At 38.1% G+C, this 27,769-nt stretch overlaps 3 protein-coding genes across 3 annotated transcripts; all 3 read left to right on the top strand.

The window, feature by feature from the left end:
- The first annotated feature begins 2,388 nt into the window (after positions 1 to 2,388).
- LOC135769335 (extracellular calcium-sensing receptor-like) lies at positions 2,389 to 5,480 on the top strand. Its single transcript, XM_065278672.2, has 6 exons — positions 2,389 to 2,588; positions 2,755 to 3,040; positions 3,169 to 3,966; positions 4,052 to 4,279; positions 4,366 to 4,489; positions 4,585 to 5,480. Exons 1-6 carry the CDS (start codon positions 2,389 to 2,391, stop codon positions 5,478 to 5,480), a joined length of 2,532 nt encoding a protein of 843 aa, XP_065134744.2.
- A 2,271-nt stretch (positions 5,481 to 7,751) lies between these two features.
- On the top strand, positions 7,752 to 11,750 carry LOC135769334 (extracellular calcium-sensing receptor-like). The gene is made up of 6 exons (XM_065278671.2): positions 7,752 to 7,954; positions 8,238 to 8,526; positions 9,166 to 9,972; positions 10,128 to 10,355; positions 10,505 to 10,628; positions 10,846 to 11,750. Exons 1-6 carry the CDS (start codon positions 7,752 to 7,754, stop codon positions 11,748 to 11,750), a joined length of 2,556 nt encoding a protein of 851 aa, XP_065134743.2.
- Positions 11,751 to 24,330: 12,580 nt separating this feature from the next.
- olfcn1 (olfactory receptor C family, n1) lies at positions 24,331 to 27,483 on the top strand. Its single transcript, XM_073815658.1, has 7 exons — positions 24,331 to 24,470; positions 24,553 to 24,838; positions 25,124 to 25,676; positions 25,761 to 25,951; positions 26,039 to 26,260; positions 26,343 to 26,466; positions 26,570 to 27,483. The coding sequence occupies exons 1-7, from the start codon at positions 24,352 to 24,354 to the stop codon at positions 27,481 to 27,483; spliced, it is 2,409 nt and encodes an 802-aa protein (XP_073671759.1). The 5' UTR covers positions 24,331 to 24,351.
- Positions 27,484 to 27,769: the final 286 nt, after the last annotated feature.

Raw genomic sequence — 27,769 nt, forward strand, 5'->3', positions numbered from 1 at the left:
AGTGAACACACACACCCGGAGCAGTGGGCAGCTATCCCTACAGCACCCGGGGAGCAATTGGGGTTAAGGTGCCTTGCTCAAGGGCACCTCAGTCACATCCTGTCAGCCGTGAGATTCGAACCGGCATCTTTTGGGTTACAAGCCGAGTATGGTTATGGTTCATCAAACAGAATAAGTATGAGTATAAAAATACAATTTCCAAAATACAGCAAGTTGTGGCTGCTTTGTTGATTGATCAATAAAACAAACATGGCCATAATGAAGACAAAGGCTAAGGTCTCAATTGCTGAGTGATCACACACATGCACAGCGCCACAAAAAGCTTTTTTTCAAAATATAGCTGTGCACTAGCAGTACCCATATCAACAATAACATGGTATGTTTGTTGTATAAAGTTGTATAAACTTCCAAAATTAATAAAAAACACTAAAACTGTTTTTTTTTAAGTTCAGAATAGAATGCAATTGTTATTATTATTATTATTAGTATGATTTAATATAGATGTGCGTATACATAATGCAATAATAATGAATGTTAATTAAACATTACAATGATTATTTATTTCCATTTTGATTTATAAAATTAAAAAATATTGTTTTGTGAATAATCTGGTATTTAATGGTATTCAAAATATTCCATATTTAACTTTAACATTTCACATTAATAATATTAAAGAGCTCCTTTTCATGATTCTACATTTCTTTTGGTGTGTAAGTGTTAGTACATGTAAACAGTATGCAAAGTGTCATGATCCTGCCAGCCTGTCACAGTAATTTATAGTTCATGTAGCAGGATCGTGGCGGTACCCATGTTTTGTGTGGTAGCGCATGGCCTTTTGTTTGGGCTGTGTGCTTCCGTGCCTTGTCTTTGCCCCGCCCCCTTGTTTCCCCGTTAATTATTCATTATTGGTTAACTCCCATCACCTGACCTTTCCTCGTTATCTTGTTTAGTTTTCCTATTTAAGGCCCCAGTGTGTTCTGTCCTTTGCTGTATCGTTTTGGTTTGTTTGGTCTGTTGGTTTGTTTGACAATTCTGTCATTGATTCAGATTCAGGTCAAGCTGTCTCGTCATAATCTTGTCAGTTATTTGTCATCTTTTTTATGCCATTTTCCCCCACATGGGGTTATGTTTTACTTTGTGTTAAATAAACCCTTTTTGAGTTAAACATTTACCTGCACTTGAGTCCCGTTCCTTGTGAATCATGAATTCCAAAGTAAATGATGAGAAGAGTTATTGTCTCTAACCGAAATCATTTTCATTTGAATGCGCAAGGATTGTAATCACCAATTTACCGTAACGAGTCCATGTGGACTTTTCAATCACATTTTTATAATTCCGTCCGCTCTATGCTTTGGTACGCCCTCAAAAATGAACTCTGGTCTAAACGGAAAGGAAGTGGCTATGGGAGCTGATATTCCAAATATGGTAAGGCGCTTAACATTTCCGTCACACGCTTGAGGTATTCAGCCAATCACAATGCACTGGATAACTGGATAACATTGCATTACACCAAATACACACAATAATGTTATTTTGCAACATCATATGGGGCTCTTTAATATAGATTTATATTCTAATATTAGCTTGATGAAAGACTTAAAATTTACTATTAATATTAGTTTAAAAACACAATTTTTTATTTAATATGTGAGCATGGCGCCCCCATGTTGACAACATGATGTCACACAATTGAGTTGCTAAAAAAATAACAACAGTAGTGACAAAGTGATGAAGACAAAACTGTCCATTACAAATGTGGGCAGAAAAACAAAGACAAAAAATTTAGATAAACTGTAAAGCACATTTGGTATTAGAAAATCCAACTGAGTGCTCCCTATAAGAAAAATAAAAAATAACTTCTTTTACTTGTTTCTTACACACTTTCTATTGTCTGTTAAACTGTTGTATAAAAGCAAATATTACATTTGCAGTTACACTGTTATGGCCATATACAGTATCAGCTGGCTGGCCTGGGATTACTTGTGGCCTTGGGCTTCATCAAAATCGTAGCCATAATGACATACAGCCATACTTCATTCATGCTGTAGATATTTTACTAGAGGCTGAATTTTAACTATGTAAAATGTACTTTTTCATTATCTCTGTCTTCTCTGTGCACACTCTTGTGATGCTATTAGCCAATCAGCCATCTCATGGCCTATTTGTCCTGTCTTATCTAGTGCCTGTGTGACTGTAAATGCTGCAACCTTTTTTATTTTCTATTTAGTTATATAATTTACAGAAGTACAATACAAGGTTATTAATATGTGTGACTCTTTCTCATTGGCTACTATAAGTTCAAAGCAGAAAACATGCAAAGCAACACCCACAACATGGAATTTAACCGCTCTTATATAAGACCGCATCGGAGGTTACGCTGCATAAAAGATGGGGTTCCTACACACATGGCTTCTGTTCACACTGGTGCGCGCAGCTGACCCTCCATGCAAGTTATGGGGGCCTCCTGACACCCCTCAGCTCAGAAGAGATGGGGATGTGACAATTGGTGGCATCTTCTCCTTCCACAACAGCTGGGAGGAGATGATACCCACATTCACATCAAGACCAAAGCGGCCAAAATGCAAAAGGTGAGCGCGTAGAGAAATTATTATATTACATAAACAATTAATAATAAATGCTGTCATTTTCCAGCAGGTCATAATAACCTGTATATGTTGTAAATGCATGTAAATGTTTTACTATGCATTATTTCATGCCAAAACTAAATAATGACTTCATGACTATATTTTATAGTTTGAGCCTCAGAGAGTTTCAAAATGCACAGACAATGGTGTTTGCCATTGAAGAAATCAACAACAGAACTGATATTCTTCCAGGTGTCAGTTTAGGTTACAAAATTTATGATTCATGTGGATCCATTGAAGAGGCTCTCAGAGCATCTCTGTCATTAGTTAATGAGGGAAATGAAACTCGATTGTCCTGTCAAAGACCTAACACAGTTCAAGCTATCATTGCAGAAACCTCCTCCATGCCAACTATTGCTATTTCTTCAACTGTTGGACCTTTGCACATACCGGTGGTAAGTAAATTTTTCCTGTTCAAATTATTCTCTTCGTCAAAAGCCTTTTTGTTTGAGAATAATTATTAAAAATACTCCATGCATGTAAAAATTTCACTCACAAATTTTATTTAATGGGGATCCTGCAGATAAGTCATTTTGCAACCTGTGCCTGCCTCAGTGACAGAAAAAAGCACCCTTCCTTCTTCAGAACCATTCCCAGTGACTACTACCAGAGCAGAGCACTGGCCAAACTGGTCAAGTATTTTGGCTGGACGTGGGTGGGGGCTCTCTGCAGTGATAATGACTATGGAAATAATGGAATGAATACGTTTATCAAAGCAGCCACAGAATTCGGCGTGTGTGTCGAATTTTCAGAGGCATTCTTTAGGACCGATCCCAGGGAGGAAATTTTGAGAATTGTGAACATTGTTAAAAGTTCAAGCTCTAAAGTGATTGTGGCATTTGTATCTTACTCAGACATGGAGGTACTTCTAGGTGAATTAGGCCAGCAGAATATCACTGGACTGCAGTGGATAGGTAGTGAGTCTTGGATCTCTGATATGAACATTGCTACTGGTAAATGGCAACACATTCTTAGAGGGTCTATGGGCTTTGCCATCCCAACAGCTGAAATAACAGGCCTTGGGGAATTTCTTACAAAACTTAACCCATCATCTGGTATCGACCTTTATAAAGAATTATGGGAAACTATATTTCAATGTAAAGAAACTGCAGGAGGTGAGAATATATGCAAAGGCAATGAAAGCCTGATCAATGTGCAGAACCAGTACACAGATGTTACAGAATTACAGATTGCTAACAATGTTTACAAGGCAGTATATGCTGTCGCTCATGCTCTAAACAGCACAATGAGCTGTTCAAAATGGGACACAAATCAAGGCAATGCAAGCAAATGCATGGAAACACTCAACAATACATGGCAGGTAGCTTGAGCTCCACAGATAAGCTTAATTTTCTCCATTAAAATTGCATTTGTTCATGTTACTAAATGAAGGCTTTCTTGTTCAGGTAGTTAATGCAGTAGGGGAAGTAAGTTTCTTCACGGGAACTGGGGAAAAAGTGTACTTTGATGAAAATGGAGATCCGGCAGCAAGGTATGACCTATTAAACTGGCAGCGAGGGAAGGATGGGACAACCAAGTTTGTTAAAGTGGGTTTTTATGATGCCTCTTTACAACCAGACTGTCAGCTTTCATTTAACAACATCAGCATAGTATGGGCCCAGAGCCAACACAGGGTAATGAAAGTGATTCACGAAGCAGGCATATAGCCTTATGTATTTTCTATAAACCTAAAACTGGTGCATAATGTCACATTTTACAGGTGCCTGTGTCTGTGTGCAGTGAGAGTTGTCCCCCAGGCACCAGAAAGGCTGTGCAGAAAGGAAGACCTGTCTGCTGTTATGACTGTATTACATGTGCAGATGGAGAAATCAGTAATGAGACAGGTACAGTTAATGAGCCACAAACTCAACACTATACACAGGGTTAATAAGCAGTAGCATAGAGTGTAATAAATTGTTGAATATCATTTTATCCTCAGATTCTGTGACTTGCCTCAAGTGCCCCCCAACATTTTGGTCAAACCAATGGAAAAATGCATGTGTCCTTAAATTTGTAGAATTCCTTTCATTTGTAGATGTGATGGGAATTGTTCTGGTTGCCTTTTCTTTGCTAGGTGTGTCTTTTACATTAGGCATCGCTGTAATTTTCTTTGTACATAAGGATACCCCTATAGTAAAAGCCAACAATTCAGAATTGAGCTTCCTGTTGCTCTTCTCATTGACTTTGTGTTTTCTCTGTTCACTTACTTTCATTGGTCGCCCCACTGAGTGGTCCTGTATGTTGCGTCACACAGCGTTTGGCATCACTTTTGTCCTCTGTATCTCCTGTGTTCTGGGGAAAACAATAGTTGTGTTAATGGCATTCAGGGCCACACTTCCAGGAAGTAATGTCATGAAATGGTTTGGGCCTGTACAACAGAGACTCAGTGTCATTACATTTACTTTATTACAAGTCATAATTTGTGTGCTTTGGTTAACTATATCACCTCCTTTCCCTTATATGAACATGAATCATTACCAGGAGAAAATCATTCTGGAATGCCATTTAGGTTCACCATTTGGTTTCTGGGCTGTGTTAGGTTATATTGGTCTTCTGGCTGTTTTGTGCTTCATTCTGGCCTTTCTGGCTCGGACGTTGCCAGATAACTTCAATGAAGCTAAATTCATCACATTCAGTATGCTCATATTCTGTGCTGTGTGGATCACATTTATCCCAGCTTATGTCAGTTCACCTGGAAAATACACAGTAGCTGTGGAGATATTTGCTATTTTAGCATCTAGTTTTGGACTATTATTTTGCATATTTGCCCCAAAATGTTACATCATTTTACTGAGGCCAGAGCAAAACACAAAGAAACACATGATGGGAAAGTAATAAAAACACGAAGATTCTGTAGATCTATATTAAATCTAAATTTAAAATGTCTTATATCTTTATTATATGAACATATATGTGATTTTAGTTTCTATTTTGTTGTTATTTTACCAAATAAATATTCTAATAAATTAAAAAATCCAGAATAGGTCTCTCTCACACACGTTGTTTTGCTGTGTGTGACATCACCAAAGTGCCATTTTGGAGGTATCGCCACTAACTGTGAGCAATAGAAAAGATTAAAAGCGGAGATATTCTTTGTAAATAAATCACCAAACTTATGTAACTCAATAAAACCTTATTAAGAAAAGATCAACAAAGATACCAGGCACTGTTATTTGGATAAACTATCATCCATTCAGAAAAACGAGCTGACTACATTAAGTCGGACTGCTGCCCCAACCTCATATTTAAATATAGTAAGCCATCTTGTTTATGGTTGAGAACAATGTAAACACTATAAACCTGCTGTACCCCATGAAAATAATGGAATGCTTATGAACATACCAATGCCAGATACAGGATTTATATAAAATTCCAATTAAACTGTTAAGGGGGTCGCACACTGGACGTGCAGCTCAGCGCCATGTCGCGTCTAGGCAACTTGGAGGTATCATACACCGGAACTGCACATTAAGTAGCGCGAGCTTAGTCAGATAGCATCTACTTCAAAATGCAAAATATACGTTAGCAGCCAATGTTAATCGTTAATGATTTGGGACAAATATGATGTTATTTAATGTTAAACTATGTGAGTGGCGCTCTGTGGCACGACAGGGATTTGAGCAACTTCCTGAGTCGTAGCTGGGTGCCAGGGACAGGTGCCAACTGTCGGCGCCGGTGTGCATATACTCATAGAAAACAATGTGTTCGTTTTTTTAGAATGGCGCGGTGCTGAGCTGCGCGTCTGGTGTGCGACCCCCTTTACTTTCTGTACGTGTTTGTTCTAGCATGCAATGTTAGAAAGGTGCAGAGGCTAAAACTTATTCTCTCTTAAATAAAAGTGTTTATTTACATGCACAAGTACAGTATATAAAATGTACTGTCAGCTACTTATAGTGCTTAAATACATATAGTGTTTATTCATTATTGTAGATCATTTTGCACTTTTGTAATTGGTTATCACCATATGAGTTAAACACCTTAAGCATTAAATCTTACCCTGCCCTGTGTTTGGTTTCCATAGTGAACTGAAGACAATTAACAAGATAACAATAAATAACATCAAATTTGTTATAAAGACTTCGGAAAATTGTGTATTATTGTGTATGTAAGGTTGGTCAAGCATTAAAAAGTATTAGAATAAGACACATTCTACATCAAATTAAATGTAAATAATAATAATAAATGTATCAAATAAATATAAAATGTAACTACGTCACTGTATCCAGTCCTGCTCCTGGGGGTATGGGTCATGAGGTCAGCTCCAATCCCAGTCATATCCAATTCAATACACCCCAAGCACTAAACCTAAAATAATCATTCCCTATTGCAAGGTTTTTAACCTCTTCAACTTTGATACCTTACAAATGGCGGGGATGCCCATAATGCACTTTGGTTTTTGCAGGACTGACATCACATGACATAGATCGATAGGCAAAATACAATGAAGAATAGTGTCCTGAAAACATATTAGGGGCCTATGTTCAGTAAATTAATATTAAGTTTAGAATTATTATTTTTGTTAATTTATCTTGACTTTTATGCATATTTGTTTGAATAAACATGTATGGTACACAGCCTTACTGACACCAAAGCAGTCATCTAAAAGTGGATTATTGCTATTATTGCTAATGATAAACCAGCTTTGAGACTGGAACGGCCTGTACAATGCAGTCTATGTACTGATGCTGTACTATACTATATACAGCAAATGTTTTTAGATGTCGTTATAATTTTGTCTAATATACTGAACAATAAACCTAATTTTATGGAATCCTTTGACCTGTATATAAAGACATCTAATACTGTATATAGTGTAGGCCAGCATATGTATTCTATACTGTATATATACATTATCAACACCTTAGCACTGAACAACTGTCCAAAATATAAAAGTCTAATTAAACTCAAAACTTTGAGACATGTAATTTTAACTAACTGCTTAATTTTTGCCAGTGGTTCTAAATGGGGGGTTATTTTTTATTTAAAAGAAATTGATGTATTACAATAAGTACTGTAGATCATCTGTTTAGGGTGTCAACCTAAATGTTAGGCTATATAAAGGGGCATGTGTTTGGTTTCAAAGCATTTAAGAAGTTCTGACCCACAATGCTGATTCTGGAGCTGTTATTGCTTATGTCAGTGCTGATCAGGGCAGAACAGCCAGTTTGTAGGCGACAGGGCAACGCACAGCTGCCAGAGTTTTTTAAAGATGGAGACCTAAAAATAGGAGGCATCTTCACATTTTACACTGGATATAACGGTGTAATTCCAAAGTTTGACCGCTTACCTCCTCAACCAAAGTGCAAAGAGTAAGTATGCTTTATCAAATGCATTTATCTTTAGTTTTGATGTATTGTAATTTACTAAATTATATAATATATATATATATATATATATATATATATATATATATATATATATATATATATATATATATATATATATATATATATATATATATATATATATATATATATATATATTATGCTTAAACTCAACCACACAGTACAAATCAAACATTTTATATTTAAAGAAGTGTTTTCTTGTGCAATGTTGTGTCTCTTTTAATTTTCTCTAACTTTCCTTATAAAGTATCAATTACAGGGAATTTAAATTTGCATACACCATGATCTTTGCAATAGAGGAAATAAATAAAAACCCAAGCATCCTCCCAAACTACACGGTGGGATATGAAATCTTTAATGCCTGTGGATTCTCTAATATCCTTCAGTCTGCGATCACACTGTCCAATGGACAAGAAAGCATCATCAATCCAGGAAACTGCACCAAGACTAATACAGTACAGGCTATCATAGGTCATTCAGGATCCACTCCAACCATTGGTTTTGCAAGAATAATGGGCAGATTTCAAATACCCACAGTAAGATACCACCATTGTATTTTCTGATCAATCATCAAATTTAGTTTATGTAGGCATACCTAAGGTGATCTAATTTGTTCCTGTCATTGTCTCTCACTGTTGATAAACATGCTGCATTAGTTGAAATAATATAGACAAAAATTTGACATAGTGGGGTATAAAGTCTATCAACAATGACCCCAGTGATTCTTTGAATATATTTTGTATGTAAACATAATGTATGTCTGCCACTCCACAAGTTTAGTCAAAATGTGATGGTCTATGTTATATTAACATTTTTTGATAATGTTATTTGAAAGCATTTGCTTTATTAGAAACTAAGAAATAGAGCTTTGTATTTTACTGGAATAGTTAGATAAAAATTGCAGATCCTTAAGATATGTAATACATGTGTCATGCTGTTTCTGTAAGATATCTTAAAAATCATAAAACATTATTTTGTGTTAAAAATTAGATATTTTAATCATTGTATACATTCCAATATTTGCAATGTAGTCTCAGATTGTAAATTACTTTATATTTTTAAAGTAAACATGTGTTTGCATGAAGAATAGTCTGCTAATGTACAAATTGTGTATAGAAAGCTTTGCAGATTGAAAATCAGCCTCATGCTCCTCTCACATTTGTTTATCCAAACAGATCAGTCATTTTGCTAGTTGTGCCTGCCTGAGCAACAGAAATGAGTTTCCTTCCTTCTTCAGGACTATTCCTAGTGATTACTACCAGAGCAGAGCGCTTGCCCAGCTGATCAAACATTTTGGCTGGACATGGGTGGGGGCCTTAAGCAATGACAATGATTACGGTCAAAATGGTATTGCCACATTCATTAAGACTGCCCAAGAGGAGGGAATATGTGTTGAGTACACAGCATCATTTGAAAGCACGGGGTCAATAACTTCACTAACAAAAATAGTAGATATAATCAGAAGGTCCACATCAAAGGTAATAATGGCCTTCATGTCACACAGAGAGATTAAGATGCTGGTGGGGGAGTTATACAAGCAGAACATTACAGGACTGCAGTGGATTGGAAGTGATGCCTGGATCACAGACGACTCGCTTACTGATACCCCAGGACACACGCTGCTGATCGGATCTATAGGATTCACTGTCCGCAACGCTCAGATCCCTGGACTAGGACCTTTTCTTCAGGAGGTCAACCCCTCTCAATTTCCCAACAGCATGTTTCTCAAAGAATTCTGGGAAAATGTATTTAAATGCTCGCTGAGTCCTTACAGTGTGCAAGAGAAATGTAATGGCTCTGAAAACTTAAAATACATGAAACATCCCTTCACTGATGTGTCCGATCTGAGATTTACCAACAATGTCTACCAAGCTGTGTATGCAGTTGCTCATGCACTAGATAATTTACTCTCATGTAAGCAACAAAAAGTCCCATTTAATAATGGCACCTGTGCACATACAATGACAATACAACCCTGGCAGGTGAGACTGCATAATGTAAATGTAATTATTAAATACATTACTATTAAAAAATGTTTTATCTAGTAAGTCACCCTGTGATGTTACTTTAATTTTACTTTTAAATTTTACAGTTTTCCTAAATGTCTCAAATTTTTTTTTTTTTTTTGCCATTTTAGGTTTTACACTATCTGCAAACCGTTAATTTCAGCACAAATGAGGGAGAAATGCTGTTCTTTGACAGCAAAGGAGACTCCCCTGCAAGATATGAACTGGTTAACTTACAAAAGGTCACAAAAGGCACCATGAATGTGGCAACAATTGGCTATTATGATGCAACCCAACCTCGAGGCCAACAATTTACCATGAACCCTGTCAATATCATCTGGGGAGGAGGCCTTAAGAGTGTAAGAGTCACATTAACATTTGGATCAAAACATGTTAGGGCACTGATGCATTGTAACGGCATAAATCAACAAGACAAGTCTGCGTAAACATGTGCAAACATGTCGCACGGCATATTCTTTTTATACATCTTTTCCCTGATGTGTGGTAGGTGCCTGTGTCTGTGTGCAGTGAGAGTTGTCCTCCAGGCACTAGGAAAGCTGTGCAGCAAGGAAGACCCATCTGCTGTTATGATTGTATTCAGTGTCCTCCAGGAGAAATTAGCAACACTACAGGTAACATTTGCTTAATTGCTCTTTTAACACTTGCAGTTCATCGAACAAAGATCAAATGGAGAAGTTTAACAGTTGTTTACATCTAAATGATCATATCCGATCAATGCAATTATTAATAAAACCTCATATAAAATATTTTAAAGGAGCAGTTTTAGACTGGATGAAGCTGCAATGACATAACAGGCTCATTTTGCAATTGCATTTTCATCCACACTAGATGCGTCTGACTGTGTGAAGTGCCCTTTTGGATACTGGTCCAATAGCAGAAGTGATGAATGTCTCATTAAGACAGTGGAATTCCTGTCATTCACCGAAATCATGGGTATTATTTTGGTGATGTTTGGGTTACTTGGGGCATTTCTAACTTTGTTAACATCTGTAGTTTTCTTTCAGAACAAAGACACTCCGATAGTAAAAGCCAACAACTCAGAGCTGAGCTTCCTGTTGCTCTTCTCATTGACTTTGTGTTTTCTCTGTTCACTTACTTTCATTGGTCGCCCCACCGGGTGGTCCTGTATGTTGCGTCACACAGCATTTGGGATCACTTTTGTCCTCTGTATCTCCTGTGTTCTGGGGAAAACAATAGTGGTGTTAATGGCATTCAAGGCCACACTTCCAGGAAGTAATGTCATGAAATGGTTTGGGCCTGCACAACAGAGACTCAGTGTTTTTGCCATAACACTTATACAAGTTCTTATCTGTGTGCTTTGGTTAACAATAGCTCCTCCTTTTCCATATATGAACATGAACTACTACAGAGAGAAGGTCATTCTAGAATGCCATTTAGGCTCTGCTGTTGGTTTCTGGACTGTTCTGGGTTACATTGGCCTATTAGCCATATTGTGCTTCGTTCTGGCTTTTCTGGCCCGAAAGCTGCCTGATACCTTTAATGAAGCTAAATTTATCACATTTAGTATGCTCATATTTTGTGCTGTGTGGATCACATTTATCCCAGCTTATTTAAGTACACCTGGAAAGTTTACAGTAGCTGTGGAGGTTTTTGCCATTTTAGCTTCCAGTTATAGTTTATTGCTCTGTATCTTCATTCCAAAATGTTATGTCATCCTTTTAAGACCAGATGCCAACACAAAAAAGCATCTACTGGGAAAAATGCCACATTAACCATAACAGCACATATTGAAACTTATTAAAAAACAATACATGGAACATATCAGGCCAAATGTTTAATTTATTACCAAAAATATAATGCATAGAAAATGATAAAAGCTGTAAAGACACATGTGTCCAGTAGTGGAAAAAACTGAACATACTGAGTAAAATCACATATTTCATCTCCCTCTAGTGGAAAAAGACTGTGTAGGCCAACAAATGTAAGATCTTAAATGTGCAAAATGTTTATCAGATCCTTACAAGTGAATATCACGATAAGTAGTGACTTTGCAGTTGACATCTGCATGGCCACTGCCAATGTTTTAAGCTGTAACATGAGATCTTGTCAGCTTTAATACTTAGAATTCTTAATACCCTGTACCAAATAAAACAATAAACATCTATACACCTCATGTGTGCTTTCATTGTTCCATTGTCCTTTCTTTTAATCTACATTAAAGGCCATGAAATCAAAGTTAAATGTATCAAATTTTGCTAAGAATTAGCCTTCAAAATGTACATTTATGTACAAATATGCAGACATATTCAAAACGAGTATTTTATTTTTGATTTATATTTATCATATTAGTACATTTTTATTCAAGACACTTTTTAAATAATGTAAGTCATAAAGAATTTATTTATGTTTTGCCACTGTTGGATGAATCACTACAGACCAGATCACATACAATACTTGCCTCTTTCTATCAAAGTCATTTGCATTGTCAACTTTCACCTGCCCTATAACCATCAAGGCCACATTTTACTTCCGTGTAGGACCTACGCTATAGGCTCTATGCCGTAGGCTATGCATCAGTTTTCATTCATAGTTGTGCGTCATCATCCGCATCGACACCCAAACAACAATTTGCAAGTGGCTAAACGATCACTTTTAAATCGTAGCTGTATCCTATCTAGCAAGAACTGCTTTTTTCTAATTCTACCCTCAACCTAACCCTAAACCCAACATCTCGCGACATTTGGCCAAAACTATATCCCCTCTAGTCAGAACCCTGGTATACCCACAAAAGAAGTAGCAGCAGCTCTTTGTGAACGTTATTTGAGAAGACCAGCTGTGATGGAGGTAAATGGACAGCGAATTTTGTTGCAGATTGAGCAAAATATCACTCCTCAACTTGGCTCATCTTTGTTTTTACCCTCATAAGTGGAAAAAATTGCCTATTTTTTACCTGATAGGAGGGGTTCTGGCAGGCCAATCACATGGTTGCAACCTGCATAGAATGGTCACGCTTTTCACATTTTTGTAGAGCTGCGCGTCAGGCTACACAGAGCTATGCAAAACCTGCTCTGTACTGTGTGCAGGTCCTATGCAGAATCATTTGCGCTTCATCCTGATCTCATTAAACCCATTGCTCCATCCTCTCTAAACGGACTATAACAGTGGTTCCCAAACTAGGGTTCGTACTAGGGGGTGCGCGAGAGAATGTTTGTAATGGCGGGGGGAAAGATTGGCTCTTTATTATTTTTACTTATTTAACTGTGGTAAACTTCACATGGGAAAGTTTTATTAAGAAATAAAATTTCACATTAAAAGCTATTAATTACTCCTGATTTAACAAGCACATCTGTGTCTCAATAGCCCTGCGCCCTCTTCATATTAGGCGATAATAATTCGTTCATGTATTTTTTCACTTACTACATTCATCAAAATGGACACCTGGTTAAAAACGGGCACTTTAAAGAAATCAAGGGACCGGAATGAGCCATCTACATCAGCCTCTTCCGACCACGGTGAATAGAAAAACCTGATCAAAGGGACTCAGGTGATAATGAACGGAGTGAAGAGGCGGCACCAGAAAAACCTGACAGAGATGTACTGGTCAAGAGAAATAGGCCTACATGCCAGAGTGAGAAAATGTCAAGTAAGAAACGCAAATACAGTGACAGTTACATTGCTTTCAGTTTAACCAGAGTATTTGTATTTAGTTATTGCAACTAAAAATATGAAGTTTAACAAAACTGTCATCCATTACCCTGAATTTTGATGATCTGTGTACAAACATGCAGGACTTCTCACAAAAAAAGGTGGTAATCTATTTTTTTATGTTTTCTAATCTACAGTGAATATTTGTATTTAGTTACTGCAATTAAAAATGTGAAGTTTAACCAGAGTAATGTGTTGGGGGGTGCTTGACAGGTGTCAAACACTAGAAAGGGGTGCATGCTGCAAAAGGTTTGGGAAGCACTGGACTATAGGAATGTTAGGCATGGTGGTTATATGTGCATGCAACAGGCCACACATCTGACATAAGACTTTTCAACCCATCATGAGACTATTTCACGATAAATGTTGGTATAGCATTTTAAGGTTTTAAATGGCACTATTAAGGTGTAGACCCCCCATTGAACAGGGTTAAAATGACTTAAACAGTTGAAACAAAAGATGAGAGCGGTGTTGGGATCAATCATAATTGATTTATTTGTTCTTGTTTAGTGTAATATGTGTGCGCTTTAAGTGTCATTGATATGAAAAAATAGCGTTTGTGCAGGTGAATGTGTGACCATCCACTCCGATGACAGCTCTTATCAGTCACAAATATGTGACAGTATGGCTCAAGTCGTTAAACAAGCCTCAGGTACTAATTAAAAAATGACCAGTAGTGGAATGATACAAACAGTGAATATTGCATGGCTGGAAGCCTCTTAGCCAATCAGATTCGAGAACCAGAAAGAACTGTTGTTAAAAATGAGATAACAGCATTTAGTATTGTGTTATAAATGTTGTCCTTATTTTTCATCTAAGTGATTAAAACAATACGAAGATTAGAAAAATACAACAAAGACTTAAGGGGGTCGCACACGAGAACGCCGCGCAGCGTTGCGTCTAGGACAACTCTGAGGTATCGTACACCGGACGTGCGCATTAAATAGCGCAAGCTTAGCTAGTGTCTACTTCAAAATGCAAAAAATAAGTTAGCAGCCAATGTTAATCGCTAATGATGTGGGATAAATATGATGTTATTTAATGTTAAAATATCTGAGTGGGGCGACAGGGATTTGAGCAGCGTCAAGAGTCACAGTGGACAGCCGCCGCCGATGTGCATACATTCATAGAAAATAATGTGTTCGGTTTTATGGCGCGAGGTGGCGCTTCTCATCCGGTGTGTGACCCCCCTTATTGTAAAAATTAAATTACTATCCTGACTAAGCTTTAAAAATAGTCATAATGTTCTGCAAAAAAATCCCATTACTTTGAAATATTTTGGCATTTCATTTGAAATCATTTTGAGTATTTATTATAATTTAATTTAAAAAAATAAAAAATAAACCAACATGCTGTGCCATCTGAAGGTGTAAGCTTAATACATTTCCAGATTTCTCTACAGGCATAGTGCTGCTTGAAAACAAATATTTGTGCAATGTATTTCTTGCCACTGGGAATTGACCCTTGGGTTTGACATGAACTGTCCCTTCCTCCTGTGTTACTTACCGAGCATATAAATCTAGCAAGCTATCCTGAACAGAACCTCCACACCAACCCAGCCTCTGAGATGAGAGGAGCCACTGTGGTTCTACTTGCTCTTCTAACAGGAGCACTGAACCCTTGCTGTAGATCACCAAGTCTAGGAGATGCAGAGAGACAGAATGTGCATAGAGGTGTCAATGTTAACAGAGCCTTTACACATGCAGCAAGTCATGAAACCATGGCATGTAAAGGGTGGGTATCATTTGTTTTGAACTTTTAAGTTATTTAACTTTTTAAGTTAATACTGTCTGTCACAATTAAATGTCAATATGTTTGTATGTTAATTGAAAGATTTATAGGGTAACTGTGATCATGAAAATGTGATGCTGTGTTGCTGATGTCATACTTTTTTAATTAATCAAACATCACTTTTGGGAGTAAATGCAACAAAATGAGTGAATGAGTCTTTTACTATATCTTCTAGATTTTATTTCAGCTGCTTTGTAGAAAAATACTCTACATCTCTGAAAAACTTGGAAGTGATCACAGTGCAGGTTTTTCCAATATGCCCTGTACTCTGCTTTTGTGAGCTTCTGAATGAGCAGGAAATGGGGTTGCACACACAGGTGCCCAAACTGAACACAGAGTGCTTACATGAGGTGAGCACTGTAAATACATCAATGTCAAAGTACAGTCAAGTAAAAAAGTGTCAAATGTTGTTAAATTGTCTGCTTTTAAACACACTTTCGATTTAGCAAAAGGGAAACCTGAGTCAACTGTGTATATATGTATATAAATGTGTATATGTTAAAGGTGCTTTAAAAGAATAACACAAGGTTGCTCTTGAAACCTCTTTCAATCAGAATTCAGCCTGCTTGATTCATCCTTTTATGTCTTTTTTTATTTAGGTTTCCTATCCATCTTTAAGACCTTGTTCAAGCTATTGTCTTATGTATGCCCCAAACTTAATATCTATGGACATGTACTTCTTTTATCCCACTGGTCGGGGAAATATTTCTGACATTTCCTGGACAAATGGACTTAACATTATCTCTGAACTTAATGTCAAAACTCACACAAAAAGAATGAACTGTGTGTGCTTTATCAAAGCTTATATTTTAATGTCTGAAGATGAGCAGATGAAACTGTGGATGAGAAATGGGGCCTGGTTCGTGTCATCTAATTTCAAGGAAAATCCCAAATTCCAGGGAGTGACTATGTTATTACAAGGCATGAATGTGATAGCTCTCATGTGTACCTCTCCCCAGCTGACAGATTGTTGTAGTATGTCTTGCTCAATCTGTGTGTGTGCTACTATGCGTTGCAAGTGTGTACAGTCACTCCATAGGTCTGTGTGTGTGACCTCCCCTATGGGGGAAAACAGTGACGGCTGCTTTTCCTGTGCTGATTTTTCCCAGGTAGAGAAAAAATTCTGCTTTTGTAAATGCTACTGCAACTATTAATTTCTCTCTTTTAGATAATGACAAATGAATTCCTATCCAAAATTTGAAAGCATAAAGCATGATACATTAAATGTAAAATATAGAGAAATATAACATGCCAAGAAAATCATTCATAATTTTATCTTTCTGACAGTTCATACACATATTGACATATTCACTGCAGCAACAGAGGAAGTTCAACCACATGGCTAAAAGTTGCTTAAGATCAGCTATGTTCTTCTGCAATGAACAAAAAGGTGACATGTTTATGATTTGTTTTTTAAATATTAAAGTATTTGCTGGGTTGCTATACTTAGGCATATGTGCATGATGAACATAGTTACATTTATTTGTGTGTTTTTCCATTTCATTTGTGCTGACAGAAAGTCCAGAACAACGTCAGATCTGCACTCAGCTGAACATTGGTCGGTTTCACCAGTGGATTATGAGAGTGCTGCTGATGATTGTCTCTATGGTTTTTGTTGGCCAGAGAGCAGTTCGGATATATTTAAGCTACAAACAAAGACTTTATTGTGTTCACAGAAACCAGAACTCAAAGCTAAGTTTTCTGCTCCTCTTTACAATGTCATGGTGCTCTTTAAATCCACTTACTGTTACTGGGCAATCAACCGGATGTTCCTGCAAACTTCACCACACAGCATTTGGGATCACTTTTGTATTCTGCATCACCTGCGTTGTGGGGAAAACAATAGTGGTATTATTGGCATTCAAGGCTACAATTCCTGGCAGTAATGTTTATACGTTTATAATTATCATAATTGTTCTTGTGTTTTGGTTTTCCATACATTCCCGTTGCTTTAATATAATTATGAACTGGTACCGATATAAAACCCTGGAATGTTATGGGCTCTCAGCAGTTGGTTTCTGTTTCATTTTGCGTTACTTGCTGCTCACATTATTTCTGACATTTCTTGTATGTACCATGCCATTTACAACATCCTGTTATACAATACTGAATGTCCATGGAGTTATGTGTTTGATGACAGGAATGTCACTTAAAAACATTTTTAGACCACCACATTAAAAAAGTATAGCTGGGCGATCTTAGAAGGTCAGAGCCAAATACAAACTTTTGAAAAGTAAAACTTTTTATACAAATAGAAAATTTGAAACACATTTCTGACATTGAAATATCAAAATTCCAATGTAAATAAATAAGCTATCCAAAATTTCTTAGCTAATTTAAACATTTATTATTGGCATGGATTCAATTTGGGGTTGTTAAAAATGCCTAAAGGAAAAAAAATCCACACAGGAAGAAAAAAGGTTCTACATTATAAAAACCAAGACCCCGATTTGATTATGATAAATTATAGTATTAACTGTTGAGTCAATATAAACACCTGTATCTGTATGTAACCTTAATAGACTATAAGAAGAATTAATAGACTAGAAGAAGAATCTGTTAATGCACCTTGGCCAATACTAGAAGCTAGTTATTATGGTTCATAAGTTTTTAAATATAAATACAAAATTGAATCAATTACCCACAGAAAGCCTTTATTAACCTCCTGGAGCATAGTAGATTATGTCTGTGAAGTATGGGTGCACTTTTTTGGGCTTCAAAGTCAGAAGGTGTTCCCTGGTTCCTGTTTACTACTATAATAAAGCTTGGAAGAGCCAGGACATTTTCCAAAATAACTCCCATTGTGTTTGTTTGAAAATAAATGAAGAAAATTGCTTGAAGGCGAGTTAATCATGGTTTAATATTCTTTTTTCGCCAGGGTATCCGTTTAATAAACATCTATGACTATAAATAAAAAGGTGGCATTTAGTTGCTTTTGCATCCAAGCTCTTCATTTGTTAAAGGGGACAGAGAATAAAAAAACATTTTTACCTCCTCTTTGTTGAATAATGGTGGTCTACCCGCATTCACAAGCATACAAAAAGTGCTAGACATGCTTAACATCTCAGTCTCATAGAAATTCCTCTTTTAGAAATGTCAGCCAGAAAACGGCCCAATCTGAAAAACTGATGCTTATGACATCACAGGCATCTCACTGCCCCTCCACTTTAAAATAATTGGCTACATTTTTTGAGTGGCAGCAAAGTCAGCCAATCAGTAATGAGATTGCAAGTTAAGCCAGTAGGGGGAGCCGAATAGGTGCAAAACCACTTGTTTAAAATCCCCCACCCTAATAGAGCTATCTGAGAGATGTTTTTAGGAAGCTTCTAAGGCATTACAGACCCAAACAAAAAATATTTGTCTACCTGTCAGATCACAGAACAAGGATAAATACCCCGCTCAATCATTCTATGTCACCTTTAATATATTTTCCTCAATTGTTTTGTTAATCTGTTAATAATTTTACTAGAACTTATTTCGTCTAGGCCTATTTTATCCCTTTTACATTTTCAGTATTGTCACAGGTGATGGTTTGTAAGGGCGGAACCAAAAGCGTGGAAGAGGATGGTTCCGCCCGGACGCTTTACTCTGAACACCGGAATTCCGGGGTTTCCCCGAAGACGAAATCAAGCCTGATTTCGCCCAGGTGGGGATAATTTACACAGCGGTTGCTGATAGGCTAATGAGGAGAAGAGGTAGAGAATATAAAGACCTTTGAAGACATCAAACGGTGTGCTTGGTATGTACACCCTGCGGGACAAGAAAGCGTGGGTGAGCCAGAGAAATAACCAACAACACATCGGGACTGTGAGTATTATAAGCCTACTCTCAACCGGTGACCAAAACAACGCTCAGCTATCCTCTCGAGGGAATCGAAACCTGGTGGCTAAGTCCATATTTAATTTCACGTGAAGTGTGTACAAGAGTGTCGTGGGTGAGTTACACTTATTACTTGGTGCTGTGCCGTGCTTGCTGTGTGTATGCTGTGCTTGTAGCGACCGAACCACCCGGCCTCGGACGAATTGTGAGAGGTTTACATCTGTTGTGGCCCGAGTCCTACGGAGAGAGTGAAATTCAGCCTTGGCCCCGGGTGTTTGAGAGAGCTTCACTCTTCGACAGAGCGGCAGTGGTGAAACCCAGTGGTGGATAGGAGTGAGTATTTTTGGAAGTACACTGTGTGGACTGAGGGTCATAGTTGTGTGTGTGTTCGACCTATCCAACAGAAGCGCGTGGTGGCGGAGCCTCACCGAAAGTTCGCCCCAACTCGGGACCCCGTGGAAACAAGAGGGGGAGTTCGGGAAGCGTTCGGCTCCGTGCCACTGGACCCATCAGTCCCTACGACGCCCGAGAAGTTGAGCGGACGGGTGAAGGAACACGGTGCACTGACGCTGTAGCGAAAGTCCACTGTCCGTGAGTAACTTACCTCTGTGGAGTATTATTGACCGGTGCTTACAGCAACCACTTGCCTGTGTCTCAAGGAAAGCTCTGTGTGAACGAGGATCCCCAGTGTTGTGAGTAACTTACCTCTGTGAAGTATTATTGATCTGTGCTTACAGCAACCAATTAGCTGTGTCTCGAGGAAAGCTCTGTGTGAACGAGGATCCCCGGTGTTGTGAGTAACTTACCTCTGTGAAGTATTATTGACCTGTGCTTATAGCAACCATTTACCTGTGTCTCAAGGAAAGCTCTGTGTGAACGAAGATCCCCAGTGTTGTGAGTAACTTACCTCTGTGAAGTATTATTGACCTGTGCTTACAGCAACCATTTACCTGTGTCTCAAGGAAAGCTCTGTGTGAACGAGGATCCCCAGTGTTGTGAGTAACTTACCTCTGTGAAGTATTATCGACCTGTGCTTACAGCAACTATTTACTTGTGTCTCAAGGAAAGCTCTGTGTGAACGAGGATCCCCAGTGTTGTGAGTAACCTACCTCTGTGAAGTATTATCGACCTGTGCTTAGAGCAACCATTTACCTGTGTCTCAAGGAAACCTCTGTGTGAACGAGGATCCCCAGTGTTGTGAGTAACTTACCTCTGTGAAGTATTATTGACCTGTGCTTACAGCAACCATTTACCTGTGTCTCAAGCAAAGCTCTGTGTGAACGAGGATCCCCAGTGTTGTGAGTAACCTACCTCTGTGAAGTATTATTGACCTGTGCTTACAGCAACCATTTACCTGTGTCTCAAGGAAAGCTCTGTGTGAACGAGGATCCCCAGTGTTGTGAGTAACTTACCTCTGTGAAGTATTATTGACCTGTGCTTACAGCAACCATTTACCTGTGTCTCAAGGAAAGCTCTGTGTGAACGAGGATCCCCAGTGTTGTGAGTAACTTACCTCTGTGAAGTATTATTGACCTGTGCTTACAGCAACTATTTACTTGTGTCTCAACGAAAGCTCTGTGTGAACGAGGATCCCCAGTGTTGTGAGTAACCTACCTCTGTGAAGTATTATTGACCTGTGCTTACAGCAACCATTTACCTGTGTCTCAAGGAAAGCTCTGTGTGAACGAAGATCCCCAGTGTTGTGAGTAACTTGCCTCTGTGAAGTATTATTGACCTGTGCTTACAGCAACCATTTACCTGTGTCTCAAGGAAAGCTCTGTGTGAACGAAGATCCCCAGTGTTGTGAGTAACTTGCTTCTGGAAGTAATATTGACCTGTGCTTACAGCAACCACTTACCTGTGTCTCAAGGGAAGCTCTGTGTGAACGAAGATCCCCAGTATTGTGAGTAACTTACCTCTGTGAAGTATTATTGACCTGTGCTTACAGCCACCACTACCTGTGCCTCAAGGAAAGCTCTGTGTGAACGAAGCTCCCCGGTGTTGTGAGTAACTTACCTTTGTGAAGTACTATTGACCTGTGCTGGCAGCAATCACTTACCTGTGTCACGAGGAATGTTTTGTGTGAACGAAGACCTCCAGTGTTGTGAGTAACCTACCTTTGTGAAGTGCTATTGACCTGTGTCTACAGCAACCACGTACCTGTGTCTCGACGAAGGCCCTTGTGAAATAGAAACCCTAGTGTTGTGAGTTGTTTTCCTGCACGGTCCACTAACGATCTCTGCTTCAGTAGCGTCCACAGCACAACGAACCTAAGGCAGAGGAGAGAGAGAGAAGACGGGGGATTAGAGCAGCAGTAAAATTCACATCGAAGCACATTGTGATAACCTTTCTGTTCTTGATCTGCCTCCAGGAAGAAGCGGAGCGCGCCACGGGTTCTAGGACCAGTGCCATAAGGAGCCCCTGTCCCCGGTCCTTGGCACGAGTGGCCCTGGAGGGCAGAAGAAGTCATTTTAGTTTTTAACCTTGCCCTTTCCCTCTTTCCCTTTTCCCTTTTTAAATATTTAAATAAAGTTTATTTTAAACGTAGTATACTCGTCTGTCTGGTCATTGGGGTGGTCTTGGGAAACTCCTCGAGGTGGAAGAGTTGAGAGGGGTGTGACCTTTAGTATATTTGGGTCCGCCCCCGGCCGTGACAGTATCATTTTATTTTTGTTTTTCTTCATTAACATAATGACTGCAGGTGTGTGATGATGTGTGAATCATCATGTTTTCTGGCTTTGTAAAAGTAAACCCCTGGCATTTTTAATGGCTAACAGACACGTATCTTTTCTAATCTAATTCAAATGTAACATTCCCATCAAGTTGGTTAACCGTTAATCATCAGTTAACATGCATCAGTTGTTGTTCAGGAAAAACATTTTTAACATTGACTCACTTCAAATTTAAAAAGATGTAAAACTAATAGAGAGCGGGGTAAGTTGTCACACTTTTCACACTGTCTAACATTTACTGCGCACCATACATCACAATGGAATAAATCTCATTCCAAATGAAAGAATAAGGTCTTGGGCACATATGTTGTATCCATTACATTTTCATATCTTATCTCATTACGGAGTTGTAGACTGTTGAACAGAGAATGTTCACTTGTGACAATTTGCTCCATCGCGGGTAAGTCACTAGATTATCTAAAAAGAAGAACACTTGAATTTTTTAATTCAAACCGGAACTGGAAATGTTAACTCTACCGCTTTTCACACTATGCTTAACCCTGGGTTTACTTCGTTCTACACCTTGCTTTTAACCCTAGGTTAAGGATCGTTTCACACTTGTAATTTAGAAGGGGGTTATCCCTGAAATTAACCCAGGGTCATGAAACCCTGCTAGCCCTGCTTTTGTGGGCTTAAACCGGTATTGTGGTGCCAAACACACGCAGTGTGAAACGAAGCAGGGTTAGAATGTTATGACCCCAATTAAACACAGCTGAAGCAGCTCATGAAGGTCTTCAGGGTTGCTTGATAATTATGAGCAGGGTTTAGAAATGCACAGTGTGGAATGTCAGATTATGAATACCCAGTGCTATCTCTTAACCTATGGTTGAGTATGAACAGTGTGAAACGTGAACTTGAAGGAATTTGTTAACTCTGGGTTTAGAATAACCCGGCGTTTAGAAAAACCCTGGTTAACTATTTTCAGTGTGAAAAGCATGTGACGACTTGCCCCAAACTGACATGTGTGCTACTGTTGGCTAAATCTCAGGGTTAGCTCAACAAAGCACATCAGCTAAAGTATCAAAAGACACGTTATTGTCTTCTCTATTTTAAAAATAATAATTGTTTAACAATCATACATAACAAAGTTGTATTGCATAAAATGTAAAGGCAATTCTTTTACTTTTTAAACAAAAAAGAATAAAATTGTGCTAACGTCTGATTAGAGCGATCTTGACTACATGTGAACACATAGTTGACTATAAAAGAAGTCGTCACTAGGGTTGTTGCGGTGACAGTGCGTGACAAACCCGGTTATATCGGTTTCACCGGGTGGGAGGGGCTTATAAATGCACATACAGACGTGCGCATTTTACTTTTACTTTTGAATTAGATGCAACTGTTATAATCCAGCGCTTGCGTACACTGCGTTAAATCGCGTATGAATATGCGTGCAAATGCGAGTGCAACAGCTGGTTTAAGTGCTTGACTCAATGTGCGGAGGTACTTCTGACAGAAACCCGCCCGTCCCAAGCAGAGCAACCGGCTATTCCTCCATAAAGCGCTGTTTGAATGATGGGTTTATTATTATTCTTAATGAAAAACACAACAACAAAATTATCTCGCTTATATTAAACATCATATATGTATACTATAACAAAAACGAGTAAGCACGCGGCTTCTGCCATCATCTGCTCGCCGCAGTCTGACAGGAATAAATTAAATCTGACACCCGCAGCCGCTGCTCTGTGACGCGCGTTCAGCTCCGCTGGATTCAGACAGAAGACACATTCAGTTGTAAGTGTTTGCCCTCTCTAACGAAACTAAATGATTTAATTACAAAAAATATCAAAACGACGGTGAAAGACGGTGTCGCGGTGGGCAAGTGATCTAACCGGTGAGAGGCTGAGGCACCGGTAATCACCGTTTCACCGACTATCGCAACAAGCCTAGTCGTCACACATAGTGGCTTATTTGAATTAGGGACAGAGCCTCTAGTGTTGGAGTTATGAACAGTGTGACAACTTACCCCGCTCTCCCTTACATTAAAATTACAATTATCTACTATTATACAAATCGGTCAACACACAAAACTGTCTAAAATAACTATGTGCACAGTCATCATTCATATATGAAATTGTAACTCTATAAGTGTGCCCATATTACAACACCAACACGCTCATCTGGGAATATATGACACTAACTGGAAAACAGCCAGCAATAATGGGTCAATATTAGCTATGTGTAAGAGAGATACTTTATATAAGAGCCAACCTTATTCTTTTTGAGCTCGTGCTCAGCCATGGGAAGGGTTTATATTTTGCTACTTCTCTGTCTGCTATGCATACACACGGGCTTCACGTGCCAGCTGCTTGGTAAATTTGAAATGCCTTATATTTTCAAACCTGGGGACATCATGATTGGAGGAATTTTTCCAATTTTTAACAAACAAGTAAATGTAATTGCCTCATTTGAGAGAAAACCTGAAAGAGTTAATTGTAATGGGTAAGTTTAAAGCATGCTTGTGATTCAAAAATGATCAGCAAAAGTTATGCATTCCTTATCACTCTTCTCAAATCTTGTACAGATTTGACCTCCGTGCTTTCCGCTGGATTCAGGTCATGATGTTTGCGATAGACGAGATAAACCAGAATGAGTTTTTGGTTCCTAACATTTCTTTGGGATATAAAATAATGGACTCTTGTGCTTCTCCCACAAATGTTTTACGTGCTGCTCTTACACTGGTGAGTGAGCAGGACAAAGAGGAAACTACACCTCAGTGTCACCTTCCTATGACAGCTCTTGTAGCTGAATCAGGATCGTCGCAGTCCTTGGCAGTTGCCGGGACACTTGGGCCATTCAGAGTGCCAATGGTAAAATGAATTATTCTTGCATCTTTTAAAATATTTTAAGTGCTCTAGATGCTGTCAAAGGGCATTTACGTAATCAACCTTTAACATGTCAAGCCAGCCAAACCATTATTACTTTCTTTCAACCGTGGTTTAAAAACATTCTGCAGAATTTTTCAATGCAAGAAAGTAAGTCATACTGGTACAATAGAATGTAAGTGAATGACGACTAGCATTTTATGTAAAACTGTGCCTTTATTACTGCATCAAAGTCAACTATATTTCATATTCACTTTTTATTAACTCTAGGTAAGCTACTTTTCAACATGTGAATGTCTAAGTGACAGAAGTAAATATCCCTCATTTTTTCGTACAATTCCAAGTGACTACTACCAGGCAAAGGCTTTGGCCTCTCTTGTACAACGACACGGATGGACCTGGATCGGCGCTTTACAGTCTGACAATGATTATGGAAGAAATGGAATCTCAGCCTTCACAAAAGAAGTTGAAAAAGAGGGAGTTTGCATTGCATTTGTTGGCACAATTTTAAGGACATATCCCCCAAGTAAAATCAACGAAGTTGTTGAATTAATAAAACAATCTACAGTAAAAGTGATCTTGGCATTTGTGCCAGAGGGAGATCTCTATCCTTTAATGAAAGAAGTTGTGAGACAAAACATCACAGGAATTCAATGGATAGCAAGTGAAGCCTGGGTAACTGCAGCAAGGCCCTCTACCCCAGAAATGTTTAAGTCTTTTGGAGGGACAGTTGGATTTGTGGTACGAAAGATGGCTATACCCAAACTGGGACCCTTTTTGAAAAACATAAGTCCTTACTCGCCTTCACAATCTGATTTTGTCAGTGACTTTTGGGAAACAATGGTTGGCTGTAAACCTTGTATAAATTGTTCAGCACTATCTGCAAACATTACACTTGATAACCAAGTGTGTAAAGGAGATGAAAAACTTAATTACACAGACAAATTTTTTGATGTAACACAATTAAGAGTAACATATAATGTCTATCAAGCTGTATATGCAATTGCACATGCCATTCATAAATTGCTATTTTGCAAAACAGATCAAAATAATCTCATAATACAGTGTCTGAACATATCACAGATAACTCCTAAACTGGTGAGCAAATATAAAAGGCACAAACTGTTTAAACAATATATGTTATTTAATAGTTAACTAATTGACTGTTTTGTACTTCACTTTAAGGTCAGCGATCGCTTGCAGAAGGTGAATTTTGTGGATGAATATGGTGAAAAGGTGTTCTTTGATGAGAATGGAGATCCACCTGCATCCTATGAGCTCATAAACTGGCAGCTAAGAGATGGAGAGGTACAACATGTAGCAGTGGGCTATTTTAGCACCTCCACAGATGGAACATATAAACTTAAAGTTAAAGAGGATGACATCCACTGGAACACAGGCAATTCGGTACTTTAAACATTGTATTTATAGCACACACGGTTATAGTTAACTTTTATTGCGAATTGTCTGACACATGTTCACTTGTCAGATACCAAAGTCTGTCTGTACAGACGTCTGCCCAAATGGCACAAGAAAAGCACAAATCAAAGGACAGCCAGTGTGCTGCTTTGACTGCATCCCATGTGCTGATGGTTCAATATCAAATACAACAGGTACCGTTTTATCAATTCACCTGTACTGCCTACTGTATAATATATCTAGGGTCACCAAATAAATCAACATCAGGATTTTTTTGTTTTTCTGTCCACTGTATAGGAGCAGCAGACTGCATTCTCTGTCCTGAAGAATACTGGTCAAACAAAAGGCGAGATGAGTGTATCATAAAAACCATAGAGTTTCTATCGTATACAGAAACAATGGGGATAATTCTGACAGCTCTATCACTATTTGGTGCCAGTATTACTTTAGCCACTATTATTGTTTTTATCCACTTTCGAGAAACACCTATAGTTAAAGCTAACAATTCAGAGCTGAGCTTGTTATTACTAGTTTCTCTGTTCTTTTGCTTCCTCTGTCCACTTACGTTTATTGGTGAACCAACAGTCTGGTCATGTATGCTACGTCACACAGCATTCGGGGTTATTTTTGCGTTGTGCATTTCTTGTGTTTTGGGAAAAACCATAGTAGTCGTCACTGCTTTCAGAGCCACACAACCAGGAAATAATATGGCTGGAAGATTTGGGCCAGTTCAACAAAGAATTATTGTGTTCTCATGTACTGCGATTCAAATAGTCATCTGTGTACTGTGGCTTAAAATAAACCCACCGTTTCCTGATAAAGCTCTGAGGTATAACAATAAAAAAATCATTTTAGAATGCAACACAGGATCAGACGCTGCATTTTATGCAGTTTTGGGATACATCGGTCTACTTGCTGCAGTCTGTTTGGTTCTGGCATTTTTAGCTAGGAAACTACCAGATAATTTTAATGAGGCCAAATTTATCTCTTTCAGTATGTTTATTTTTTGTGCCGTCTGGGCAACATTTATACCTGCCTATATCAGTTCACCTGGTAAATACACAGTTGCGGTAGAGATTTTTGCGATTTGGTCATCTGCCTTTGGCTTATTGTTGAGTATATTTTTGCCAAAATGTTTCATCATTCTCATAAAACCAGAAAGGAATACTAAAAAACACATGATGGGAAAAGTTCAAAAAGCATTGAGGTAGATATGCTTAAAAACTGTTTCATTAATTAAAATGTAATTAACATCATGTTATTTTTACTGGTGGCCATCAGTTTAACTGTAATTAGTTATAATCAGTGTTGGGGGTAACGCATTACAAGTAACACGCATTACGTAATAATATTAATTTTCTGAAGTAACGAGTAAAGTAACACATTACTTTATAAATGTACACATTAATATTTGAGTTACTTTTAAAAAAAAAGTAATGCGAGTTACTTTTCAGTTTAATTAATTCAATTTAAAAATAAAATAATGCACTGAATGAA

Source organism: Paramisgurnus dabryanus, chromosome 9 (assembly GCF_030506205.2).
Source record: "Paramisgurnus dabryanus chromosome 9, PD_genome_1.1, whole genome shotgun sequence".
In the NCBI taxonomy this organism is placed as follows: domain Eukaryota; kingdom Metazoa; phylum Chordata; class Actinopteri; order Cypriniformes; family Cobitidae; genus Paramisgurnus; species Paramisgurnus dabryanus.